This window comes from Gallinula chloropus (assembly GCF_964237585.1).
Source record: "Gallinula chloropus genome assembly, chromosome: 2".
Taxonomy (NCBI): Eukaryota; Metazoa; Chordata; class Aves; order Gruiformes; family Rallidae; genus Gallinula; species Gallinula chloropus.
The window spans coordinates 163595295-163616415 of record NC_140086.1 but is presented as its reverse complement, the minus strand read 5'-3'; the positions used below and the strand labels follow the sequence as shown (position 1 = coordinate 163616415).

Here is a 21121-nt window from a genome sequence, read left to right as displayed (position 1 = left end):
GGGGCTGCGCGGGGGGTGGGGGCTGCGCGGGGGGTGGGGGCTGCCCGGGGGGTGGGGGCTGCCCGGGGGGGGTGGGGGCTGCCCGGGGGGTGGGGGCTGCGCGGCGCCGCCGGGCCCGGGTCCCCCGCCCCCTGCGCTGCCGTCCGGGCGGAGCCGCCGCAAGGCCGCGGCGATGGGCGCGGGCGGCGCCGGGCGCGTCAGCCGGGCGGGCGGGGCCGGGCGGGGCCGCAGGGACGCGGCGGCGGCGGCGGCTCGGGCAGGTCAGCGCGGCGGGGGGGATGCGGGAGGCGGGATGCGGGGGAACCGGCCCCGGGAGCCCCGGGAGGAGGCGGGGGGAAGGGCGGGGGAGCGGGGCCGGGACCCCTCGCGGCTGCCGGGCGGCCCCTGCGCGGCCCCGCGGCGGCTGCGGCCCGGCCGGGCCCTCCCGGTGCAGGAAGCGCCGCAGACACGCGCGGAACCGGCCGGGCGGGGATGAGCCGCGGAACGGGCCGGGCCCGGCGTGTCGGGCCGCGCTGGGCCCTACCTGCGGCAGCCGGGGCAGGTGAGGGCGGCGCGGCCCGGCTCGGCTCGGACCGGCCCGGCTGGGATGGGCTCGGCTCGGCTGGGCCCGGCTTGGCTCGGCTCAGCCCGGCCCGGCTCGGTTGGGCCCGGCTCGGCTGGGATGGGCTGGGCTCGGCTCGGCCTGGCTCTGCTGAACTGGGCTCGGCCCGGCTCGGCTGGGACCGGCTCTGCTGGGCTGGGCTGGGCTCAGCTGGACCGGCTCGGCTGGGCTGGGCTCAGCCCAGCTCTGCTGGGCCTGGCTCTGCTGGACTGGGCCTGGCCTGGCTCTGCTGGGCCTGGCTCTGCTGGACTGGGCCCGGCCTGGCTCGGCTCGGCCCGGCTCGGCTGCTGGGCCTGGCTCGGCTCAGCCTGGCTCTGCCGGGCTGGGCTGGGCTCAGCTCTGCTGGGCCTGGCTCTGCTGGACTGGGCCCAGCCTGGCTCTGCTGGGCCTGGCTCGGCTCGGCTCTGCTGGGCCCGGCTCAGCTGCTGGGCCTGGCTCTGCTGGGCTGGGCTCAGCTCTGCTGGGCCTGGCTCTGCTGGCCCAGGCTCGGCTCGGCTGGGCCCGGCTCTGTTGGGCTTGGCCTGGCCTGACCCAGCTCCCTCCCAGGCCTCAGTGGGGTTCCCCGGCTCCCACACCAGCCCATCGCCCCCAGCCCACAGGCGCTGCCCACCCGGCCAGCCCTGGGCACCAGATCCCGGTCCGGGGGCTGCGGGGGGTCCCTGTGGGGCATCCCCCAGCCACAGGCCCCTCAGGGCAGTCCTGGGTCCCATGGCACAGCCGGGGCTCAGCGGCGGGGATGGGCACGGGGAGGGGATGTGGGAGCACCCGAGGGGCTCGGTGGGTGCTGGTGGTCCCGCTCGGGCTCCGCTGCATCCTCCCCCGTGTGTGTTCCCCAGGGATGCGGGCGCCCTGAGCGCGGCAGCGGGCGCCCATGACGGACCTGGCTTCGCCCACGGGCGAGAACCCGTTCGCCTTCCCGGGCGGCGAGGAAGGGCTGGGGGATGAGAAGGCGCTGGTGATCCACAGCCAGGCCGAGGAAGAGGAGGAGAAGGAGTTCAAGTGCATCCTGTGCGGGGAATGCTTCGGCCAGCAGCCCAGCCTCGCCCGGCACCAGAAGCACCACGCCGGCGAACGCACCTTCATCTGCGCCGAGTGCGGCAAAGCCTTCAGCCTCAAGCACAACCTCATCATCCACCAGCGCATCCACACCGGGGAGCGGCCCTACCAGTGCGGCGTCTGCCAGAAGAGCTTCAGCCTCAAGCAGAACCTGCTCACCCACCAGCGCATCCACAGCGGCGAGAAGCCCTTCTCCTGCCAGCGCTGCGGGAAGCGCTTCCGCGAGCAGCGCTTCCTCCTCAACCACCAGCGCACCCATGGCGCCCAGGACCGGCCCGACGCCGACGCCAACGCCGCCGCCGAGGTCCGAGCCGGCGGCAGCCGCTCGCCGGAGCCGCATGAGGCGGCCGGTGGCCCCTTTGCCTGCGGCCGCTGCGGGAAGAGCTTCAGCTGCCGGAGCAGCCTGGCCACCCACCAGCGCAGCCACGGCGGCGCCGCGCGGCCCTTCGCCTGCCCCGACTGCGGCAAGACCTTCGGCCAGAAGGGCTCCCTGAAGATCCACCGGCGCACCCACACCGGCGAGACCCCCTCCGCCTGCACCCGCTGCGGAGAGAGCTTCGCCCAGAAGGTCAACCTCGCCGCCCACCAGTGCGCCCGCGGGGCTGGAGACGCCCTCACGTGAGCACCCCTCCTCGCCCCCCACCCTGGCACCCCCGGCTGCCCACGCAGGTCCCAGGGCTGCCTGGGTTCCCCCCAGCCTTTGGGGCTCTACCCCCCCAGCCAGCTCCCCTTCCAGGCGCTGGGGGAAGATCCAGTGCCACACTTGCTGCTCTTCCTCCTGCCCTGGGGAGTTCTGTCCCCGGGGGAGTTGGGGGTCTCTAGTCACCTCCCTGGGATTTTGGGGTGTGGGCGTCTCTAGTCACCTCCCTGGGCTTTTGGGGTGGGGGTGTCTCTAGTCACCTCCCTGGGCTTTTGGGGTGGGGGTGTCTCTAGTCACCTCCCTGGGGTTTTGGGGTGGGGGTCAGTAGTCACCTCCCTGGGGTTTTGGGGTGTGGGGGTCTCTAGTCACCTCCCTTGGGTTTTGGGGTGGGGGTCTCTAGTCACCTCCCTGGGCTTTTGGGATGTGGGCGTCTCTAGTCACCTCCCTGGGGTTTTGGGGTAGGGGATCTCTAGTCACCTCTCTGGGCTTTTGGGGTGGGAGGTCTCTAGTCACCTCCCCGGGGTTTTGGGGCGCAGGACACCCCATGGGCACGGCACAGGGAGCTGCCACCACGCCTGGGTCAGGCCCCACAGCCCAGCCCAGCCCCGCAGGCAGCCCCAGCTCACCCCCAGAACCCCGTGGCCGTGCCCCTCTCCCCCCATCCTGCCAGGGCTGCTCTCCTGACAGTCACGAGGCCGATCCCCGGGCGCCTCGGAGCCTTCCTCAGCGAGGAGGAGCCCACTCAGCCTGGGCAGGGCTTCCTGGGACCCCCCCCTCACCAGCACCATGGCGGGGGAGCCTCAGTTAAACCTCCCCAGGGCCAGGGCCAGGGGGCATGGGGGAGGAAGAGGAGGGCGGTTCTGGGGTGTCCCCCCATGTGCCCCTTCCCTGCTGTGGTGAAGCTGCTTTGCCAGCCGTGGCACTAGCCCGGGGTAACACCCATCTGCTCTCCTTCCTCACCCAGGGAGTGACCGGAGCGGAGCCGCCTCTCAGCAGCCATCAGCCGCCACGCCGCCTTCCACGGGGAAGGGGCTGCACCCCGGCGCTGCCAGGGGGAGGGATGGAGCCCCCACCCTGCAGGAACCCCCCAAAATAAAGAGAAATAAACCACAAAAGCTCCAGGCTGGAGATGCTTCCCCACCGGCACCGAGGAGGCAGCGCCGCCGGGCAGGGACCCCCGGCACGGGCAGCACCGGAGGTCCCGGCGCGGTGCCAGTGGCGAGGAGCCCGAGGACAACCCGGAGGTGTTGGGGAGCACCCGGTGTGGGGCTGGGGGGTGGGGAGGACTGTGAGTGCCCAGAGGGTGGGAAGGCTCCGTCCTGGGGATGAGCTGGAGCCTGGGCTGGGAACCTGCCCCTCCTCAGCCATGCCGGGCCTGGTGCATGGCACAGCACCGGCTCCCGGTGACGGCAACGTCCTGGGCACCACTGACCCCTGAGGGAGCTGGGCTGGGGCTCCCTCCTGCTGCTCTCCCCATGTCCCCCCTCATGTCACACCCCGCACCAGCCCAGGGTGGGGAGACACATGGAGCTTCGTGGCACCTTCACCCCGCACTGGCCCTGGGCAGGATGCTCCCCGTGGGTACCACCCAGCAGCCAAAATGCACTTCCCAAAGTGGGGGGGTTGCACCCCACCCCCCTCACTGCCCCGAGCGGCGCCGGCAGCTGCTGCCCAGGCTCAGCCTGGCGCTGCCCACCAGCTTCCCCTGGGCTCTGGCACCCTCTGATGAGCAGCAGGTGCCCACGCAGGGACCCCCACGCTGCCCCGTGTTGTGTGTGTGTCCCCCTCTCCTCCCTCGCTTCCCGTGCTGCTGCTGTGTGGACACAGGTACTCGCTGTGTATCATTAAACTCGCTGAAGCCTGGAGCCTCCCGTGTCTCCGTCGCACGGGGAGCGCGGCCGGGCTGCCCAGGGATCCACCAGGAGCTCAGCCACACACCCCCCACGCTGGGGATCGCTGCGCCTCCCCCTCCCCAGCGAGGGATGGAGCTGGGCTGGGGGCTGGAGGTGGGGACACCCCCCCCCCGACACAGGAGCTCTGCAGGAGCTTGGGGATCACCCCAAACTCTGCACCACAGGCTCAGCCTTCACCCCCAGCCCCAGGAGCCGCTGGCCCTGAGCAGCCAGGAAATACCCCCTGCTCCTCACCACGTGTCCAGGAGGAAGTTCCTGGCGTGGCTCACGTGGCAGGCGTGGGGGGGCTGCCACGGCTGTGCCCGCGTGGGGCAGGGGCGCTGGGCCCCTGTGCAGCACCAGCACGGTGGGCTGTGCACACCTGGGGGGCAGCCCCGTGTCCTGGGGTGTCTGACAGCCCGGGGAGCTCCGGGACCCTCAGTCTCTGGAGCTGCTGGATCCGTGGGATCCCTTTCTCCCTGCATTCCTTCCTTTCCAAGGTCCCTGGGTGCTGCTGTCTGTGTGCTCTGAGTCCAAACATCCCCTGATGGCCCTGGGCCAGCATCCCCGTGCCCTGGATCCCAGTGTCCCTGACGCCTGCGGTGTCCCTGGATTCTGCTGTCCTCGGGTCCCTGTGTCCTAGATCCCTGTGTCCTAGGTCATGTCCCAGTGTTCCCAGCCCTTCAGTTCCCCATGCTGCCCCGGAGCGTTGTGCCCCCACCCCAGGACTCTGTGGCCGATGCAGCCCCCAGCTCTGTGGTGCCCCAGCAGACACATACTGGGGCCACTGGGTACCAGGTCAGGGTGAGGGTGTGGGCCCGGGCAGGCGCTGGGGACCAGGGCTGGTGCCAGGGTACCCCAGCACCTCTCAGCACCCAGACGTGGCCACGTCCCCTCAGCAGGGCCGGGCGAGCCATGGGGGGCCCTGGAGAGGCAGAAGGGGCGACTCACACCAGCATGGATGGGACTGGGGCAGCGTTCCAGTGGTGGCAGGAGCCCTCTGGGACCCCAGGGAGGTTCCAGGGGAGCAGAACCCCGATGTCCCACCCTGCCAGCGGGATGTCCCCACCCCAGCGTGGCTGTGCCAGGGTCCTACCCGTGGGCAAAGCCTTCCCTCTCCCTGCTCAGTCTGTTTCCAGTAACAGGGGCTGAAGCTCAGCTGAAACCCGGCCTCTTCCCCATTTTGGGGTGGTGGGGGGGTGGTGGGTGCTTTCCCTGCACCTGCCCAGGGCACCCACATCCTGCCAGGCGAGCGGAGCTGCAGCAACTGGGAGGCCCCGAGGGTGGGGGGTGGGGGGGCTGAGACAGGCGAGACCCCAGGAACAGAGAGGGGCCCCCAGGGTGCCTGGTGGTGCCCGGGGCTGGGCACGGCTCCTCTGCAGCAGGAAAGGGCCCCGTGATGCTGTGGCTGCTGCAGCCTGTGCTGGGAGCAGCACTGGGGGTGCCTGTCCTGAGGCACCCCATGGACGTGGGGCTCTGGCACTGGAGGCAGCGAAGCTCCAGGCTGGGAGGGATGGGCTGGAGAGCAGCCCTGAGGGAAGGGACTGGTGGGGACTGGTGGGGAGAAGCTGGACAGGAGCCACCCGTGTGCATCTGCAGCCCAGAAGGCCAACCCCATCCTGGGCTGCACCCCCAGCAGTGTGGGCAGCAGGTCCAGAGAGGGGATTGTCCCCTCTGCTCAGCCCTCCCCTGGGATCCTGCGTCCAGCTCTGGAGCCCTCAGCACAAGGAGGACATGGAGCTCGTGGAGCGGGGCCAGAGGAGCCCCGAGGAGGAAGCGAGGGCTGGAGCAGCTCTGCTCCGGAGCCAGGCTGGGAGAGCTGGGCTGGCTCTGCCTGGAGCAGAGGAGGCTGGGGGGGCCCTTCTCCCCCCTGCCCTGCCCTGCCCTGCCCTGCCAGGAGGGTGCAGTGAGGTGGGGTTGGTCTCTTCTCCCTGGCAGCCAGTGACAGGACGAGGGGAAAGGGCCTGAAGCTGCGCCAGGGGAAGCTGAGGTTGGGCGTCAGGAACAATGTCTGTGCTGACAGGGGGTCAGATGCTGGCCCAGGCTGCCCAGGGGTGGGTGAGGCCCCATCCCTGGAGGGGTTGAGAAGCAGAGCAGGGGTTGTGCTTGGTGACATGGTCTGGTGCTGGACCTGGCAGGGCTGGGCAGGTGGGTGGGCTCTGTGGGCTTGGGGGGCTTTTCCAACCCAAACCATCCTGGGGTTCTATGAAAATTATCTGAAAAATAACTGGAAAACCTGAAGAAGGGGGAGAAGGCAGAGTTGTGTTCATGGGGAATCACAGAATCACCAGGTTGGAAAAGCCCTTTGAGCCCCTGGAGTCCAACCATTCCCATCCTGAGCTGCCCCAGCTCCCTGAGCACCTCATCTCCCCTCTGTGAAACACTCCCAGGGCTGGGGACTCAGCCCCTCCCTGGGCAGCCTGTGCCACAGCCCCACAACTCTGCCAGGGAAGAACTTTGCCCTCCCAGCTGAGCTGACCCTGCCCTGGGGCAGCTTGAGCCCATTGCCCCTCCTCCCAGCTCCTGGCCCCTGGCTGCAGAGACCATCGCCCACCTCTCTGCACCCTCCTGCCAGGGCAGGGCAGGGCAGGGCAGGGGGGAGAAGGGCTCCCCTGAGCCTCCTCTGCTCCAGGCTCAGCACCCCCAGCTCCCTCAGCCGCTCCTCATGTCACTGAAGGAACTGGGAGAAATGGAGCCTGAAGTGGGACCTGCTGGGTCCCTGCAGCCCCCTGGAAGGATGGGGGGGGCAGGTGGGTGTTGGTCTCCTGAGTAACGTCCTGGTTTGGTCAGGCTGGAGTTACCTTCTCCTGCAGCAGTGTGTGGGATGCTGTGTTGGGTGTCAGGATGGGCAGTGCTGGTAACACCCTGATGGTTTCAGTTGTGTCACAGTCAAGGACTTTCCCAGCTCCTCCTATTTCTCTGTCCATGAGAAAGGAGGGGACCCAGCCAGGACAGGTGACCCAGGCTGGCCAAAGGGGTATCCCATGGCAGTGACACCCTGCTCAGTGTAAAGGGGGCTGGGGGGAGGAGCAGGGGGTGGCTCCAGGACACAGGGGGTTTGGGGGACGGTCGGGTCCCGGGACGGCTCTGGGTGGCTGGGCCTGAGCTGTGGGGTCGGTGGGAACCTGCACTGTGTGTCCCAGCTCTGCAGCCCTGTCAGCACTGTTAGATTTGATCCATCTGCTGTTCCAGTGAACTCTCCTTATCCCAACCCACGGGCTTTGGGTTTCACACACCCCCCCCCCCTTCCTCTTCTCCTTTAAGGATCAGGCAGCTGCCTGGATCTCGGCTCTGAGCCAGGGTAGAACCACCCCAAGTAACCAGCGGCAGGAGAAGACCAAACACAGCCTCAAGTGGCATCAGGGGAGGCTGAGCCGGGCGGCGAGGGAAGGGTTAACGGCGCTGGGCCCCGCTGGGTCACTGACCCGGGGCGTGTTCACCAGCCGGGCCCGGGGCGCTCGGGGCTGCGGGGCTGGAGCCCGGGAGCCCAGTGAGGCCCCGGTGCCCAGGCCGAGGCCCCCAGCACTCAAAGGGTGGCTCGAGGCCGGGTTCCGCTCTCCTCCCCGCAGCAGCGCGGGTGACGTCAGGGTGACGTCAAGCCGGAAGAGGGGGGGTGCCGGGCTTAAGATGGCGGCGCTGAGGCAGAACCCGCGGCTGGCGGGCACGTGACCCGCCGCCATTTTAAGCCCCTTCCTCCTCCTCCTCCTCCTCCTCCTCCCCTTCCTGCCTGGCGCAGGGCCTGGCGGGTCGTTGCGCACTAATGCCAACCCCAGCCCCGCTTCCCGTCCAACTCCTTCCGGGCTGGGCCTCATGCTAAGGCCCAGCCAGGGGAACAAAGCAGCCTCCCCCCCCCCGCCTCCCGAGGCGCCATGGCTGGGCAGATGCAGGTAGGAGGCAGAGCTTGGATGGGTCCCCCCTCTCTCCGTGCATCCCGCTGCTCCCCGCTGCCTGCCAGGATTCCTCCTCCCCAGACATTCCCCCCACCCAGGGCCTCCGCTGCCGCTCTCCCCCCACCACCCTGCCTCCCCCTCCTCTTCCTCCATCACGCCTTTCGTCCCCCATCCCTGCCCCTTCCCATCCCCACACCCGGCAGGAGCTGTTCCCAGCGGCCTTCCCGCGGAGGCGGCGGGATGGGACACCCCAAGAACGGACCCAGGACCCACACAAAGGATCCACGGTTCCCTGAGGAGATGGAAGTAGCGCCAGGGCTCTCCCAAGGGATGGGATGAGCGCTGGGAGCGGCTGCCCAGGGGATGGGGGAGTTGTTTGTGGACTCTCCTTTCCTGGAGATATTCAAGACCCCGCGACAAGAAGGACATGGAGGTCCCTGACCCGCTGAGTGGACGAGGGGGAGGCTGGGGATGTGTCTGCCTGGACTCCAGTAAAGCCTTTGACACGGTTCCTCCCAGCATTCTGCCACTGGGCTGGACTGGGGGAGCCTCAGCTGGGTTAAAAACTGGCTGGGTGGGGGGCACAAAGGGGGAATGGAGCCAAATCCAGCTGGAGGCCGGTCAGGAGTGGCACCCCCAGGGCTCAGTGCTGGGCCCAGCTCTGTTCAGCATCTTTATCAGTGACCTGGGTGAGGGGATGGGATGTTCCCTCAGCCAGTTTGGGGCTGACTCTGAGCTGGGAGGACGTGTGGATCTGCCTGAGGGTGGGGAGGCTCCTCAGAGGGACCTGGGCAGGCTGGATCCATGGGCTGAGCCCAAGGGGATGAGGTTGAACCAGGCCAAGGGCAGAGTCCTGCCCATGGGACACCCCGACCCCGAGCAGCGCTACAGGCTGGGGCAGGGGGCTGGAGAGCTGCTGGGGAGAAGGAGCTGGGGGTGTTGGGGGCCTGGGACTGCCCAGGAGCCAGCAGTGTGCCCGGGGGGCCAGGAAGGCCAAGGGCATCGTGGCTTGTGTCAGAGCCAGCGTGGCCACAGGGCCAGGGCAGGGCTTGTGCCCCTGGGCTGGGCACTGGGGAGGCTGCAGCTGGAGTGCTGGGTCCAGTTGTGGGCCCCTGAGTCCCAGCAGGAGCTGGAGGTCCTGGAGCGTGTCCAGAGAAGGGCAACCAGGCTGGGGAAGGGGCTGGAGAGCAGCAAAGCTTGCGAGGAGCGGCTGAGGGAGCTGGGGGTGCTGAGGCTGGAGCAGAGGAGGCTGAGGGGAGCCCTTCTCCCCCCTGCCCTGCCCTGCCCTGGCAGGAGGGTGCAGAGAGGTGGGTGATGGTCTCTGCAGCCAGGGGCCAGGAGCTGGGAGGAGGGGCAATGGGCTCAAGCTGCCCCAGGGCAGGGTCAGCTCAGCTGGGAGGGCAAAGTTCTTCCCTGGCAGAGCTGTGGGGCTGTGGCACAGGCTGCCCAGGGAGGGGCTGAGTCCCCAGCCCTGGGGGTGTTGAACAGAGGGGAGATGAGGTGCTCAGGGAGCTGGGGCAGCTCAGGATGGGGATGGTTGGACTCCAGGGGGTCAAAGGGCTTTTCCCACCCTGGTGACTGTGGGATCCTGTGACCCATCTGGACCCCACCCTGTGCACCCTGTCCCAGGGTCCCTGCTCTGGTTGGACTCAGTGATCTCTGGGGGTCCCTTCCATCCCCTCCAGCTCTGGGATTCCCCCCCCCTCCCCAGCCCAGGGGTGGCAACAGCTCCTGGAAGACTCAACCTCTCCCCCTACCCCACCTCTTCCCCCCTCCCATAGCCAGGGGGCTCCGTGCCTGACCGAGGGGACACTCCTTGTGTGGCAGGGACCCCTGAGCTTCGAGGACGTCGCCGTCTACCTGAGCCGGGCCGAGTGGGACTCCATGGCAGAGGGGCAGAGGGAGCTGTACCGCAGCGTCATGCTGGACAACTACAACCTCCTCACCTCCCTGGGTAGAGCTCCAGCTTCAGCTCCGGGGCTGGGATGGCAGCTGGGAAGCCCCCCGCTTCCCAACCCCCCCCCAGTGCCATATCCCCCCCCCCACAGCCCCAGCTGGGGCTGTGGGGGGGGGGATATGGCACTGGGGGGGGTTGGGAAGGGGGGGCTTCCCAGCTGGGGGTTCTATGGCACTGGGGAGATTGGGAAGGGGGGGCTTCCCAGCTGTGGGAGGGGGATATGGCACTGGGGGGGTGGGAAGGGGGGGCTTCCCAGCTGTGGGAGGGGGATATGGCACTGGGGGGGTGGGAAGGGGGGGCTTCCCAGCTGGGGGGGGTGATATGGCACTGGGGGGATTGGGAAGGGGGGGCTTCCCAGCTGGGGGGGGGGGTTCTATGGCACTGGGGGGGTGGGAAGGGGGGGCTTCCCAGCTGTGGGAGGGGGATATGGCACTGGGGGGGTTGGGAAGGGGGGGCTTCCCAGCTGTGGGAGGGGGATATGGCACTAGGAGGGGGATATGGTACTGGGGAGTTGGGAAGGGGGGGCTTCCCAGCTGGGGGTTCTATAGCACTGGGGGATTGGGAAGGGGGTCTTCCCAGCTAGGGGAGGGGGATATGGCACTGGGGGGGTGGGAAGGGGGGGGCTTCCCAGCTGTGGGAGGGTGATATGGCACTGGGGGGATTGGGAAGGGGGGGCTTCCCAGCTGGGGGGGGGGATATGGCACTGGGGGGATTGGGAAGGGGGGGCTTCCCAGCTCGGGGGGGGATATGGCACTGGGGGGGTGGGAAGGGGGGGCTTCCCAGCTGGGGGTTCTATGGCACTGGGGGGTTGGGAACAGGGGGTTTCCCAGCTGTGGGAGGGGGATATGGCACTGGGGGGTTGGGAAGGGGGGGCTTCCCAGCTGGGGGTTCTATGGCACTGGGGGGTGGGAAGGGGGGGCTTCCCAGCTGTGGGAGGGGGATATGGCACTGGGGGGGGGATATGGCACTGGGGGGGGGGTTGGGAAGGGGGGGCTTCCCAGCTGGGGGTTCTATAGCACTGGGGAATTGGGAAGGGGGGTCTTCCCAGCTAGGGGAGGGGGATATGGCACTGGGGGGGTGGGAAGGGGGGGGCTTCCCAGCTGTGGGAGGGTGATATGGCACTGGGGGGATTGGGAAGGGGGGGCTTCCCAGCTGGGGGGGGGGATATGGCACTGGGGGGATTGGGAAGGGGGGGCTTCCCAGCTCGGGGGGGGATATGGCACTGGGGGGGTGGGAAGGGGGGGCTTCCCAGCTGGGGGTTCTATGGCACTGGGGGGTTGGGAACAGGGGGTTTCCCAGCTGTGGGAGGGGGATATGGCACTGGGGGGTTGGGAAGGGGGGGCTTCCCAGCTGGGGGTTCTATGGCACTGGGGGGTGGGAAGGGGGGGCTTCCCAGCTGTGGGAGGGGGATATGGCACTGGGGGGGGGATATGGCACTGGGGGGGGGGTTGGGAAGGGGGGGCTTCCCAGCTGGGGGTTCTATAGCACTGGGGAATTGGGAAGGGGGGTCTTCCCAGCTAGGGGAGGGGGATATGGCACTGGGGGGGGTTGGGAAGGGGGGGCTTCCCAGCTGTGGGGGGTGATATGGCACTGGGGGGGGTTGGGAACGGGGAGCTTCCCAGCTGGGGGAGGGGGATATGGTATTGGGGGGTTGGGAAGGGGGGGCTTCCCAGTGAGGGGGGGGATATGGCACTGGGAGGGTTCTATGGCACTGGGGGGGGGTGGGAAAGAGGGGCTTCCCAGCTGGGGGTTCTATAGCACTGGGGGATTGGGAAGGGGGTCTTCCCAGCTAGGGGAGGGGGATATGGCACTGGGGGGGTTGGGAAGGGGGGGCTTCCCAGCTGTGGGAGGGGGATATGGCACTGGGGGGATTGGGAAGGGGGGGGTTCCCAGCTGTGGGAGGGGGATATGGCACTGGGGGGGTTGGGATATGGCACTGGGGGGGCTTGGGAAGGGGGGGCTTCCCAGCTTGGGGTTCTATGGCACTGGGGAGGTTGGGAACGGGGGGCTTCCCAGCTGTGGGAGGGGGATATGGCACTGGGAGGGGGATATGGCACTGGGGGTGTGGGAAGGGGGGGTTCCCAGCTGTGGGGGGTTCTATGGCACTGGGTGGGTGGGAAGGGGGGGCTTCCCAGTTGGGGGTTCTATGGCACTGGGGGGTTGCGAAGGGGGGGGTTCCCAGCTGGGGGAGGGGGATATGGCACTGGGGGGGGTTGGGAAGGGGGGGCTTCCCAGCTAGGGGAGGGGGATATGGCACTGGGGGGGTTGGGAAGGAGGAGCTTCCCAGCTGTGGGAGTGGGATATGGCACTGGGAGGGGGATATGGCACTGGGGGGGGGATATGGCACTGGGGGGGGTTGGGAAAGAGGGGCTTCCCAGCTGGGGGTTCTATAGCACTGGGGGATTGGGAAGGGGGGTCTTCCCAGCTAGGGGAGGGGGATATGGCACTGGGGGGGTTGGGAAGGGGGGGCTTCCCAGCTGGGGGGGTTCTATGGCACTGGGGGGGTGGGAAGGGGGGGTTTCCCAGCTGGGGGAGGGGGATATGGCACTGGGGGGTTGGGAAGGGGGGCTTCCCAGCTGGGGGGGTTCTATGGCACTGGGGGGGTGGGAAGGGGGGGTTCCCAGCTGTGGGAGTGGGATATGGCACTGGGGGGGTTGGGAAGGGGGGCTTCCCAGCTGGGGGAGGGGGATATGGCACTGGGAGGGGGATATGGTACTGGGGAGTTGGGAAGGGGGGGCTTCCCAGCTGGGGGTTCTATAGCACTGGGGAATTGGGAAGGGGGGGCTTCCCAGCTAGGGGAGGGGGATATGGCACTGGGGGGGTGGGAAGGGGGGGCTTCCCAGCTGGGGGGGTTCTATGGCACTGGGGGGTGGGAAGGGGGGGCTTCTGTCATGTTTGCCCCCTGAGGATTGTGCTGCTCCCAGGAGGGGTGAGCGTGGCCCCGCTGCAGGGTCGGGGTCGTGGCCCCGGTCTCAGCGCTGTGGCAGCCTCTGGCCAGCTCGGCACGCAGAGGAGACCTTTGTCTTCCCCTCTGACCAGCCTGGGTCAGGGAAACGCTCTCTGGTCCCTCCCCAGGTTACCCAGGTCCCAAACCCGACCTTGTGCACCGGCTGGAGCGCGGGGAGGAGCCCTGGGGCTGCACCCCACCGAGCCCAGGGCGCTGGGCAGCACCTGACGGCCCCGCCACAGGTGAGCAGGGACAACCCGACCCGCTCGGCCTCTGGTGGGGGTGGTGGCACCTCCCAAAGGCCACCCCCAGCTCCTCCTGTGTCCCTGTCACCAGCGTGTCCCTGGGGTTCCCCCGCACCCTGAGCCCTCCCCGCCTCAGGCATCTCCCCTGCTTCCCCTGCACCCCAATTCCCTGGACACTGGGGAGGTGGCACTGGGGAGGTGGCACTGGGAAGGTGGCACAGGGGAGGTGGCACTGGGGAGGTGGCACTGGGGAGGTGGCACTGGAGAGGTGGCACTGGGAAGGTGGCACAGGGGAGGTGGCACTGGGGAGGTGGCACAGGGGAGGTGGCACTGGGGAGGTGGCACTGGAGAGGTGGCACAGGGGAGGTGGCACTGGGGAGGTGGCACTGGAGAGGTGGCACAGGGGAGGTGGCACTGGGGAGGTGGCACAGGGGAGGTGGCACTGGGGAGGTGGCATCCCCTGGTTTCTCTGCAGGGCACAATGGGGATGGGAGCTGGCTGGAGGCCTCGGGCTGGTGGCCGGGTGCTGCCCTGCACCATGAATCAGAAGAGAGGACACAGCTGCCCCACCGAGGTGAGTCCTGGTCTCCTTGGAGCCTCCTGGACTCTCCCCAGCGATCAGGGAGCAAAGACCCTGTGAGGTGGGAGCCCAGTCTGGGTCCACAGCCAGGGAGCTCCCAGCCCTCTCTGCCCACCCAGGGAGGAGACTGGGGGTGCCCCGGGGATGCTCAGAGGGCTGGAGCAGCTCCCCTAGGGAGAGAGGCTGAGGGAGCTGGGCTGGGTCAGCCTGGAGAAGAGAAGGCTGTGGGGGGACCTCAGTGCAGCCTCCCCGTCCCTGAAGGGACCCCAGGAACAGGAGGGGAATCAGCTCTTGGGAAGGGCAGAGACTGGCAGGACAAGGGGCTGGAGTGAAGCTGGAGGAGGGAAGGGGGAGAGGAGAGACTGGGGGGAAGTTCTGTGCAGAGAGAGTGGTGAGGGGCTGGAAGGGGCTGCCCAGAGAGGGGGTGGGTGCCCCGTCCCTGGGGGTGTTCCAGGCCAGGTTGGCTGGGGCCCTGGGCAACCTTGTGTAGCTCCAGGCCTGGAGGTTGGTGTCCCTGCCTGTGGCAGGGGGCTGGAGTTCTGGGACCCTTGGGGTCCCTCCCAGGCCAGCCCAGGCTGGGATTCCATGTGGAGCTCAGGAGCTGGGGAGGAGAGTTCCCCCCTCTCCCTGTTTCAGAGGAAGGGAAACGATTCCCACCCTGTCCCGGCAGGAGAGCGCTCGGTGCAGTGGCGGCTCCGCACCAGGAGGCTGCTGAACAGGCTCAAGGGCCTCAAGGCCGAGTCACAGGCAGAGGAGACGGGTAGAGCTGTGAGGACAGCGGAAAGCAGAGACCAGGCCCGGCCGGTGCTCGGGCCTGGGAAGGAAGGAGCAGCAGCGGACGGACGGGAGGCGACAGCAAACGGACCCCAGCGCGGAGGGACCCCGCGGGGCCCAGCGCTGGAACCGGCGGGTCCCGCGGAGCGGCAGCGGGCTGACCGTGGGGAGAGGCTCCTCAGGACTGTCCCCAAGAGCCCACACGCCCTGGGGGAGGTGTGGGCCTTTCCCCAGGCCCACGGGGACCTGCCTAGCGAGGAGCTGGCTGAGATCGTCTGGCGCGACCACTGCTACTGCAGCACGGGCGGGACCTGGGCCCGGACCGTCCCGTCCTCCCTGTGGGAACACGACTACTGCATCCAGAAGGCCAGGGACTCCGCCAGGAAGGACCACGAGTACTGCCAAGGGCAGCGGTGCCGTGCCCAGGGCAGCGCCCACAGAACCCCCCGGCTGCACCGCAGGGCCTGGGCCGCCGTCCCCGGGCTGCTCAGGAGGAGATGCCCCGTGGGGAGACTGATTGAGAAGGCCAAGCGCCTCGTGTGGCACCTCGCCCCCTGCGCCCACAGGAGGGTGGGGGCTCCCCAGGGAAGAGCCCCTCCTGCCGAGGGAGGGGACGAGCCCCCGGACAGAACGCCCGGGGGGGCTGCTTTGGCGCAGGAGAGGGTCCGGCCGCCCCGGCCCGCGAGCGAGAGCGGGTCCCAACGCGGCGCCCGGAGGCCGCTGGGCCCCGCCGCGGTGTCCTGCGGCACCAGCGCACCCCCGGCCCGCGGCGCGGCGCTGACGGTGAGGGGGGACGCGCAGCCCCCCGGGGCGCTCGCACCGCGCAGGGTGCACAGGGCCCGGCTGGCCCGCAGCCCGGAGCCCCCTGGCCGCGCGGCCGGGCCCGGCGGCGGGTCGCTGCACCGGGCCTACATGCTGGTGATGAGGACTGTGGACCACGTGCTGGACTCGGTGTGCCAGGGCTTCGAGCACGGCGGCTGCCGGCAGCACGAGGAGCTCTGGCCCATCGCCATTCACACTGACAGCTGACGGGCTCCGGGGGCTGGGGGGTGAACACTCAGGACCCTCCCCCTCACAGCAAACCCCCTTAGGACCCTCCTCCCCAGAGCAAAACCCACTGAGAATCCTCCTTCCCCCAGCAAAGCCCACTCAGGACCCTCCTCCCCACAGCAAAACCCACTGAGAATCCTCCTTCCCCCAGCAAAGCCCACTCAGGACCCTCCTCCCCACAGCAAAACCCACTGAGCATCCTCCTCCCCCGAGCAAAACCCCCTCAGGACCCTCCTCCCCACAGCAAAACCCACTGAGAATCCTCCTTCCCCCAGCAAAGCCCACTCAGGACCCTCCTCCCCACAGCAAAACCCACTGAGCATCCTCCTCCCCCGAGCAAAACCCCCTCAGGACCCTCCTCCCCTCAGCAAAACCCACTGAGAATCCTCCTCCCCCCAGCAAAACCCCCTCAGGACCCTCCTCCCCACAGCAAAACCCACTCAGGACCCTCCTCCCCACAGCAAAACCCACTTAGGACCCTCCTCTCCACAGCAAAACCCACTGAGAATCCTCCTCCCCACAGCAAAACCCACTCAGGACCCTCCTCCCCACAGCACAGCCCCCTCAGGACCCTGTTCCCCACAGCACAGCCCACTCAGAATCCTCCTCCCCACAGCACAGCCCCCTCAGGACCCTCCTCCTCACATCAAAACCCCCTCAGGACCCTCCTCCCCACAGCAAAACCCCCTCAGGACCCTCCTTCCCCCAGCAAAACCCCTTCAGGACCCTCCTTCTCCCAGCAAAACCCCCTCAGGACCCTCCTCCCCACAGCAAAGCCCACTCAGGACCCTCCTCCTCACATCAAAACCCACTCAGGACCCTCCTTCCCCCAGCAGAACCCCCTCAGGACCCTCCTCCCCACAGCAAAACCCACTCAGGACCCTCCTCCCCACAGCAAAACCCCCTCAGGACCCTGTTCCCCACAGCAAAGCCCCCTCAGGACCCTCCTCTCCACAGCAAAACCCCCTCAGGACCCTCTTCCCCACAGCACAGCCCACTCAGAATCCTCCTCCCCACAGCAAAGCCCCCTCAGGACCCTCCTCCCCTCAGCAAAACCCACTCAGGACCCTCCTCCCCACAGCAAAACCCACTGAGAATCCTCCTCCCCACAGCAAAGCCCACTCAGGACCCTCCTCCCCTCAGCAAAGCCCATTCAGGACCCTCCTCCCCACAGCAAAACCCACTCAGAATCCTCCTCCCCACAGCAAAACCCCCTCAGGACCCTCCTCCCCCCAGCAAAACCCCCTCAGGACCCTCCTCCCCACAGCAAAACCCACTCAGGACCCTCCTCCCCACAGCAAAACCCACTTAGGACCCTCCTCTCCACAGCAAAACCCACTGAGAATCCTCCTCCCCACAGCAAAACCCCCTCAGGACCCTCCTCCCCACAGCAAAACCCCCTCAGGACCCTCCTCCCCACAGCAAAACCCCCTCAGGACCCTCCTTCCCCCAGCACAGCCCCTCAGGACCCTCGGAAGGGCTCGGGGCGCGGTGGGCGCTGTGGGAGGAGGAGGTGGGGGTGGCTCCAGCCGGGCTCCTCCGTCTCCCCAGTAAACTCTTCCCAGCCCTGGGTCCCCCTCGTCACCTCCTGCGCCTGCAGCCGCCCCAGCGCCGCACAGGGAGGGACGAGGGGGGGCCTGGGGGGCTCTGGGGGGCTGGGCTGGGCTGCCCGATGGTTTCCCTGGTGCCCAGAAGCTTCCTGGGCTTCCCCACTGTGCTGTGAGGCCGGGGGGAGCAGGGAGGGGAGTTCAGAGGGGGGTGAGGGGGGGGATGGGGTTGGGGATGGGTTTGGGGGCTGCCCAGGGCTCAGGCTCCAGGCCTGATTCACACCCTCATCAATGACCCTGACGAGGGAACAGCTTCCCCCCCTCAGCATGTACCCCACGAGCCAGAGCTGGGAGGGGTGGGGGACACACAGGACACTGAGCTGACTCCAGAGAGACCTGGCCAGGCTGGGAGCTGGGCAGGGAGAGACCAGCTGGGGTTCAACAACAGCCAGAGGAGAGTCTGGCCCCTGGGAAGGGATAACTGCTGGGATCAGGACAGGCTGGGGGGAGCTGCTGGAGAGGAGCTCTGGGGAGAAGGACCTGGGGGTGCTGGTGGGGGACAGGGTGGCCATGAGCCAGCAGAGTGTCCTGGGGCTGAGAGAGACAACGGGATCCTGGGGGCATCAGGAGGAGTGTGGGCAGCAGGTGACAGGAGGGGATCCTCCCCCTCTGCTCTGCCCTGCTCAGGCCCCAGCTGGAGTGTTGTGTCCAGGTCTGGGCTCCCTGGGATCAACCAGCCAGGGATCTCCTGGAGAGAGTCCAGAGGAGGGACAGAGATGCTGAAGGGGCTGGAGCATCTCCCCTGGGAGGAAAGGCTGAGGGAGCTGGGGCTGTTCAGCCTGGAGAGAAGAGCCTGAGAGGGGATCTGATCACTGGGGATCAAGAGCTGAAGGGTGGGAGCCAGGGGGCCATGGGCAGCCTCTGCTCAGTGTCTGTGGGGACAGGACAAGGGGCGATGGGCTCAAGTTGGAGCCCAGGGAGTTCCCCCCAGTGTGGGGAAGAACTTCTTGGTGGTGAGGGTGAGGGAGCCCTGGGCCAGGCTGCCCAGGGGGTGTGGAGTCTCCTTGTCTGGAGAGATCCCAGCCCCTGTCCTGGGGACCCTGCTTGGGCAGGGGTGGGACCCCCTGGGCTCTGGGGGGCCCTGCCAACCCCTGTGACTGTGATTCTGGGTGCCAGGAGAAGCCCACTCCTGGACAGAGGTGAAACATCCTGACTTCCACTGCTGGAGATGCCAGGCAGGGTGGGTGGGTGTGTGGGATGAAGCGAGGGGAGCGGCAACTTGGCTCCTGTGGTGCTTTGGCCCCAGCTGGAGGCTAGACGCCACCAAAGCTGCTCCATCCCTGCCCTTCCCAGCTGGGCAGGGGAGGAAACAGATGCTGAGAGGCTCAGGAGTGGGGATAAGGGCAGGTCCCTCGCTGGTGATGATGGGGAAGCTGAACTGCCCGGCTGAGGGGAGTGGGGACGGGGAATTTCTGGAGAGTCCTGCAGGGCTGAGGGTGCCCTGAGAGCTCTGCTGTCCCTGCTGCCTGAGGCTGGGGTCCCGCCGGCGGTGTCAGGAACCCCCAGGCCTGGATTTGGGGGCAGTAAAGAGGGGGGGGTGAGTTTGTGATGGGTCGTGTGAGAGGTGTGGAGCCAGCAGGGCCAGGCCGGGGGAGACCCCCAGTCTGGGCACTGGGGAGACCCCCCTGGAGCGCCGGGGTCGGGTTTGGGCCCCTCACCACAAGGAGGATGGGGAGGGGCTGGGGAAGGGGGATGGAGCAGGGAAGGGGCTGGAGCTCGAGGCTGCCGGGAGCAGCTGAGGGCCCCGGGGCTGGGGCTGGAGAGGAGGAGGCTGAGGGGAGACCTGCTGGCTCTCTGCAGCTCCCTGGGAGGAGGGGGCAGCCGGGGGGTCGGGCTCTTCTGCCACAGGACGAGCTCCAGGACCAGAGGAAACGGCCTCGAGTTGTGTGGGGGGAGGTTTGGGCTGGAGATGGGGGCAAAGGGCTTCCCCAGAGGGGTGTCAGTCCCTGGCACAGGCTGCTGGGGCAGGGGAGGGTCCCCGGGGGGTCAGAGCGCGGCGGGGCCGGGGCCCGGCGGCGGCTCCAGCCAGGCCTCAGGCCTCAGGCCTGTGGCTTCCGGCTTCCGGCCTCGGGCCTCAGCCCCGCCCCGCGCCCCACCCAATAGCGAAGCGCGCCCGGCGTCACGTGGGAGCCGCGGGCCGCAATGGCGGAGACCACGCCGAGCAAGATGGCGGCGCCGGTAGGAGCGACCAATGGAGTGGCCGGCGGCCGTCACGTGGCGCGGGGGGGGGGGGGACGCAGCGCAGGGAATGCTGGGATGGCCGCGCGGCTTCCGCAGGTCACGCTGGGGGGGCGGTACCGGAAGTGGAGGAGCGAGGGGGGGCGCAGCCCGCTTCCGCCGCCGTTGCCGTGGCGACGCGGGACGCTGTGACCACCGGAAGCCGGGGGCGGGGCCTCAGCCCGGCGCCGCCGCCGCCGCCGCTCCCCGGGGCCGGGGCCGAGTCCCCCCGGGATCCAGGTTCGAGCCCCCCGGGGCCGGGGTCGGGACCGGGGCCGCAGCGGCCGGAGCGACCCCGCGGGCGGGCGCCGGGCGGGGGCTGCGGGGCCGGGGCCGGTTCCCCGCCGGGGCCCCGATCCGCGCCGGCCCCGAGCGAGCCGCGCCCGGCCCGGGAGCCCCGGGGGTGGTGACGGGGCTGGGCCGGGGCCCCGGGGCACGGGCGGCTCTGGGCGTCCTTCGCCTTGGGCCCCGCGGGGCTGCGCCGGGCGCTCGGCAGGGACCCTCCGCTGGGGTGACAGCGGCTGCGGGGCCAGGGAGACACCGCGGGGGGGGGAAGAGCTTTGGGATCCACGTGGAATCCCAGCCTGGTCTGGGCTGGGAGGGACCCCAAGGGTCTCAGAGCTCCAACCCCCTGCCACAGGCAGGGACACCAACCTCCAGGCCTGGAGCTACACAAGGCTGCCCAGGGCCCCATCCAACCTGGCCCTGAACACCCCCAGGGACGGGGCACCCACCCCCTCTCTGGGCAGCCCCTTCCAGCCCCTCACCACTCTCTCTGCACAGAACTTCCCCCCAGTCTCTCCTCTCCCAGGACGGGGCTCCAGCCCCACCTGTGCTGGGCGAGCTGGGCCCAGGCCCCACCGCTGACATCAGGGGCCAAGGTCCAGGCAGGAGCTGCCAGGGCAGCCGGAGCCCCCAGCTCAGCACCATGGGGCGGGGGCTGCTCTGGGCTCTGGCTGCTGCTCTGGCCCTTCTGGCCGTGGCCAGAGCCGAGCACGAGCACAGCGACTCGGAGCAGGAGGGACAGGGGAGAGAGGTGGGTGGTGTGTGGGGAGGGGGATAGGGGGGCTGGGAGGGGGGATAGGGGGGCTGGGAGGGGGAACAGGGGGGCTGGGAGGGGGATAGGGGGGCTGGGAGGGGGAACAGGGGGGCTGGGAGGGGGAACAGGGGGGCTGGGAGGGGGGACAGGGGGGCTGGGAGGGGGCATAGGGGGGCTGGGAGGGGGATAGGGGGTTTGGGAGGGGGAACAGGGGGCCTGGGAGGGGGGACAGGGGGGCTGGGAGGGGGAACAGGGGGGCTGGGAGGGGGATAGGGGGGTTGGGAGGGGGAACAGGGGGGCTGGGAAGGGGGACAGGGGGGCTGGGAGGGGGAACAGGGGGCTGGGGAGGGGGAACAGGGGGGCTGGGAGGGGGAACAGGGGGGCTGGGAAGGGGGAACAGGGGGGCTGGGAGGGGGGATAGGGGGGCTGGGAGTGGGATGGGGGGGCTGGGAGGGGGAACAGGGGGGTTGGGAGGGGGATAGGGGGGCTGGGAGGGGAACAGGGGGGTTGGGAGGGGGATAGGGGGGCTGGGGGGGTCTCTGCAGCTTCAGGGTGCGGGGGGCAGATGAGGGGAGGGTTGTTGCCAAAACAGAGCCCGAAGCGCGGGCAGGGGACCAGTGCCCGAG

General features: G+C 69.0%; 1 protein-coding gene across 1 annotated transcript; it reads left to right on the top strand.

The window, feature by feature from the left end:
* Nucleotides 1-218: 218 nt before the first annotated feature.
* Nucleotides 219-3399, top strand: LOC311189302 (uncharacterized protein). Its single transcript, XM_084260938.1, has 3 exons — nucleotides 219-260; nucleotides 1438-2275; nucleotides 3262-3399. Exons 2-3 carry the CDS (start codon nucleotides 1473-1475, stop codon nucleotides 3266-3268), a joined length of 810 nt encoding a protein of 269 aa, XP_084117064.1. The 5' UTR covers nucleotides 219-260; nucleotides 1438-1472; the 3' UTR covers nucleotides 3269-3399.
* Nucleotides 3400-21121: the final 17722 nt, after the last annotated feature.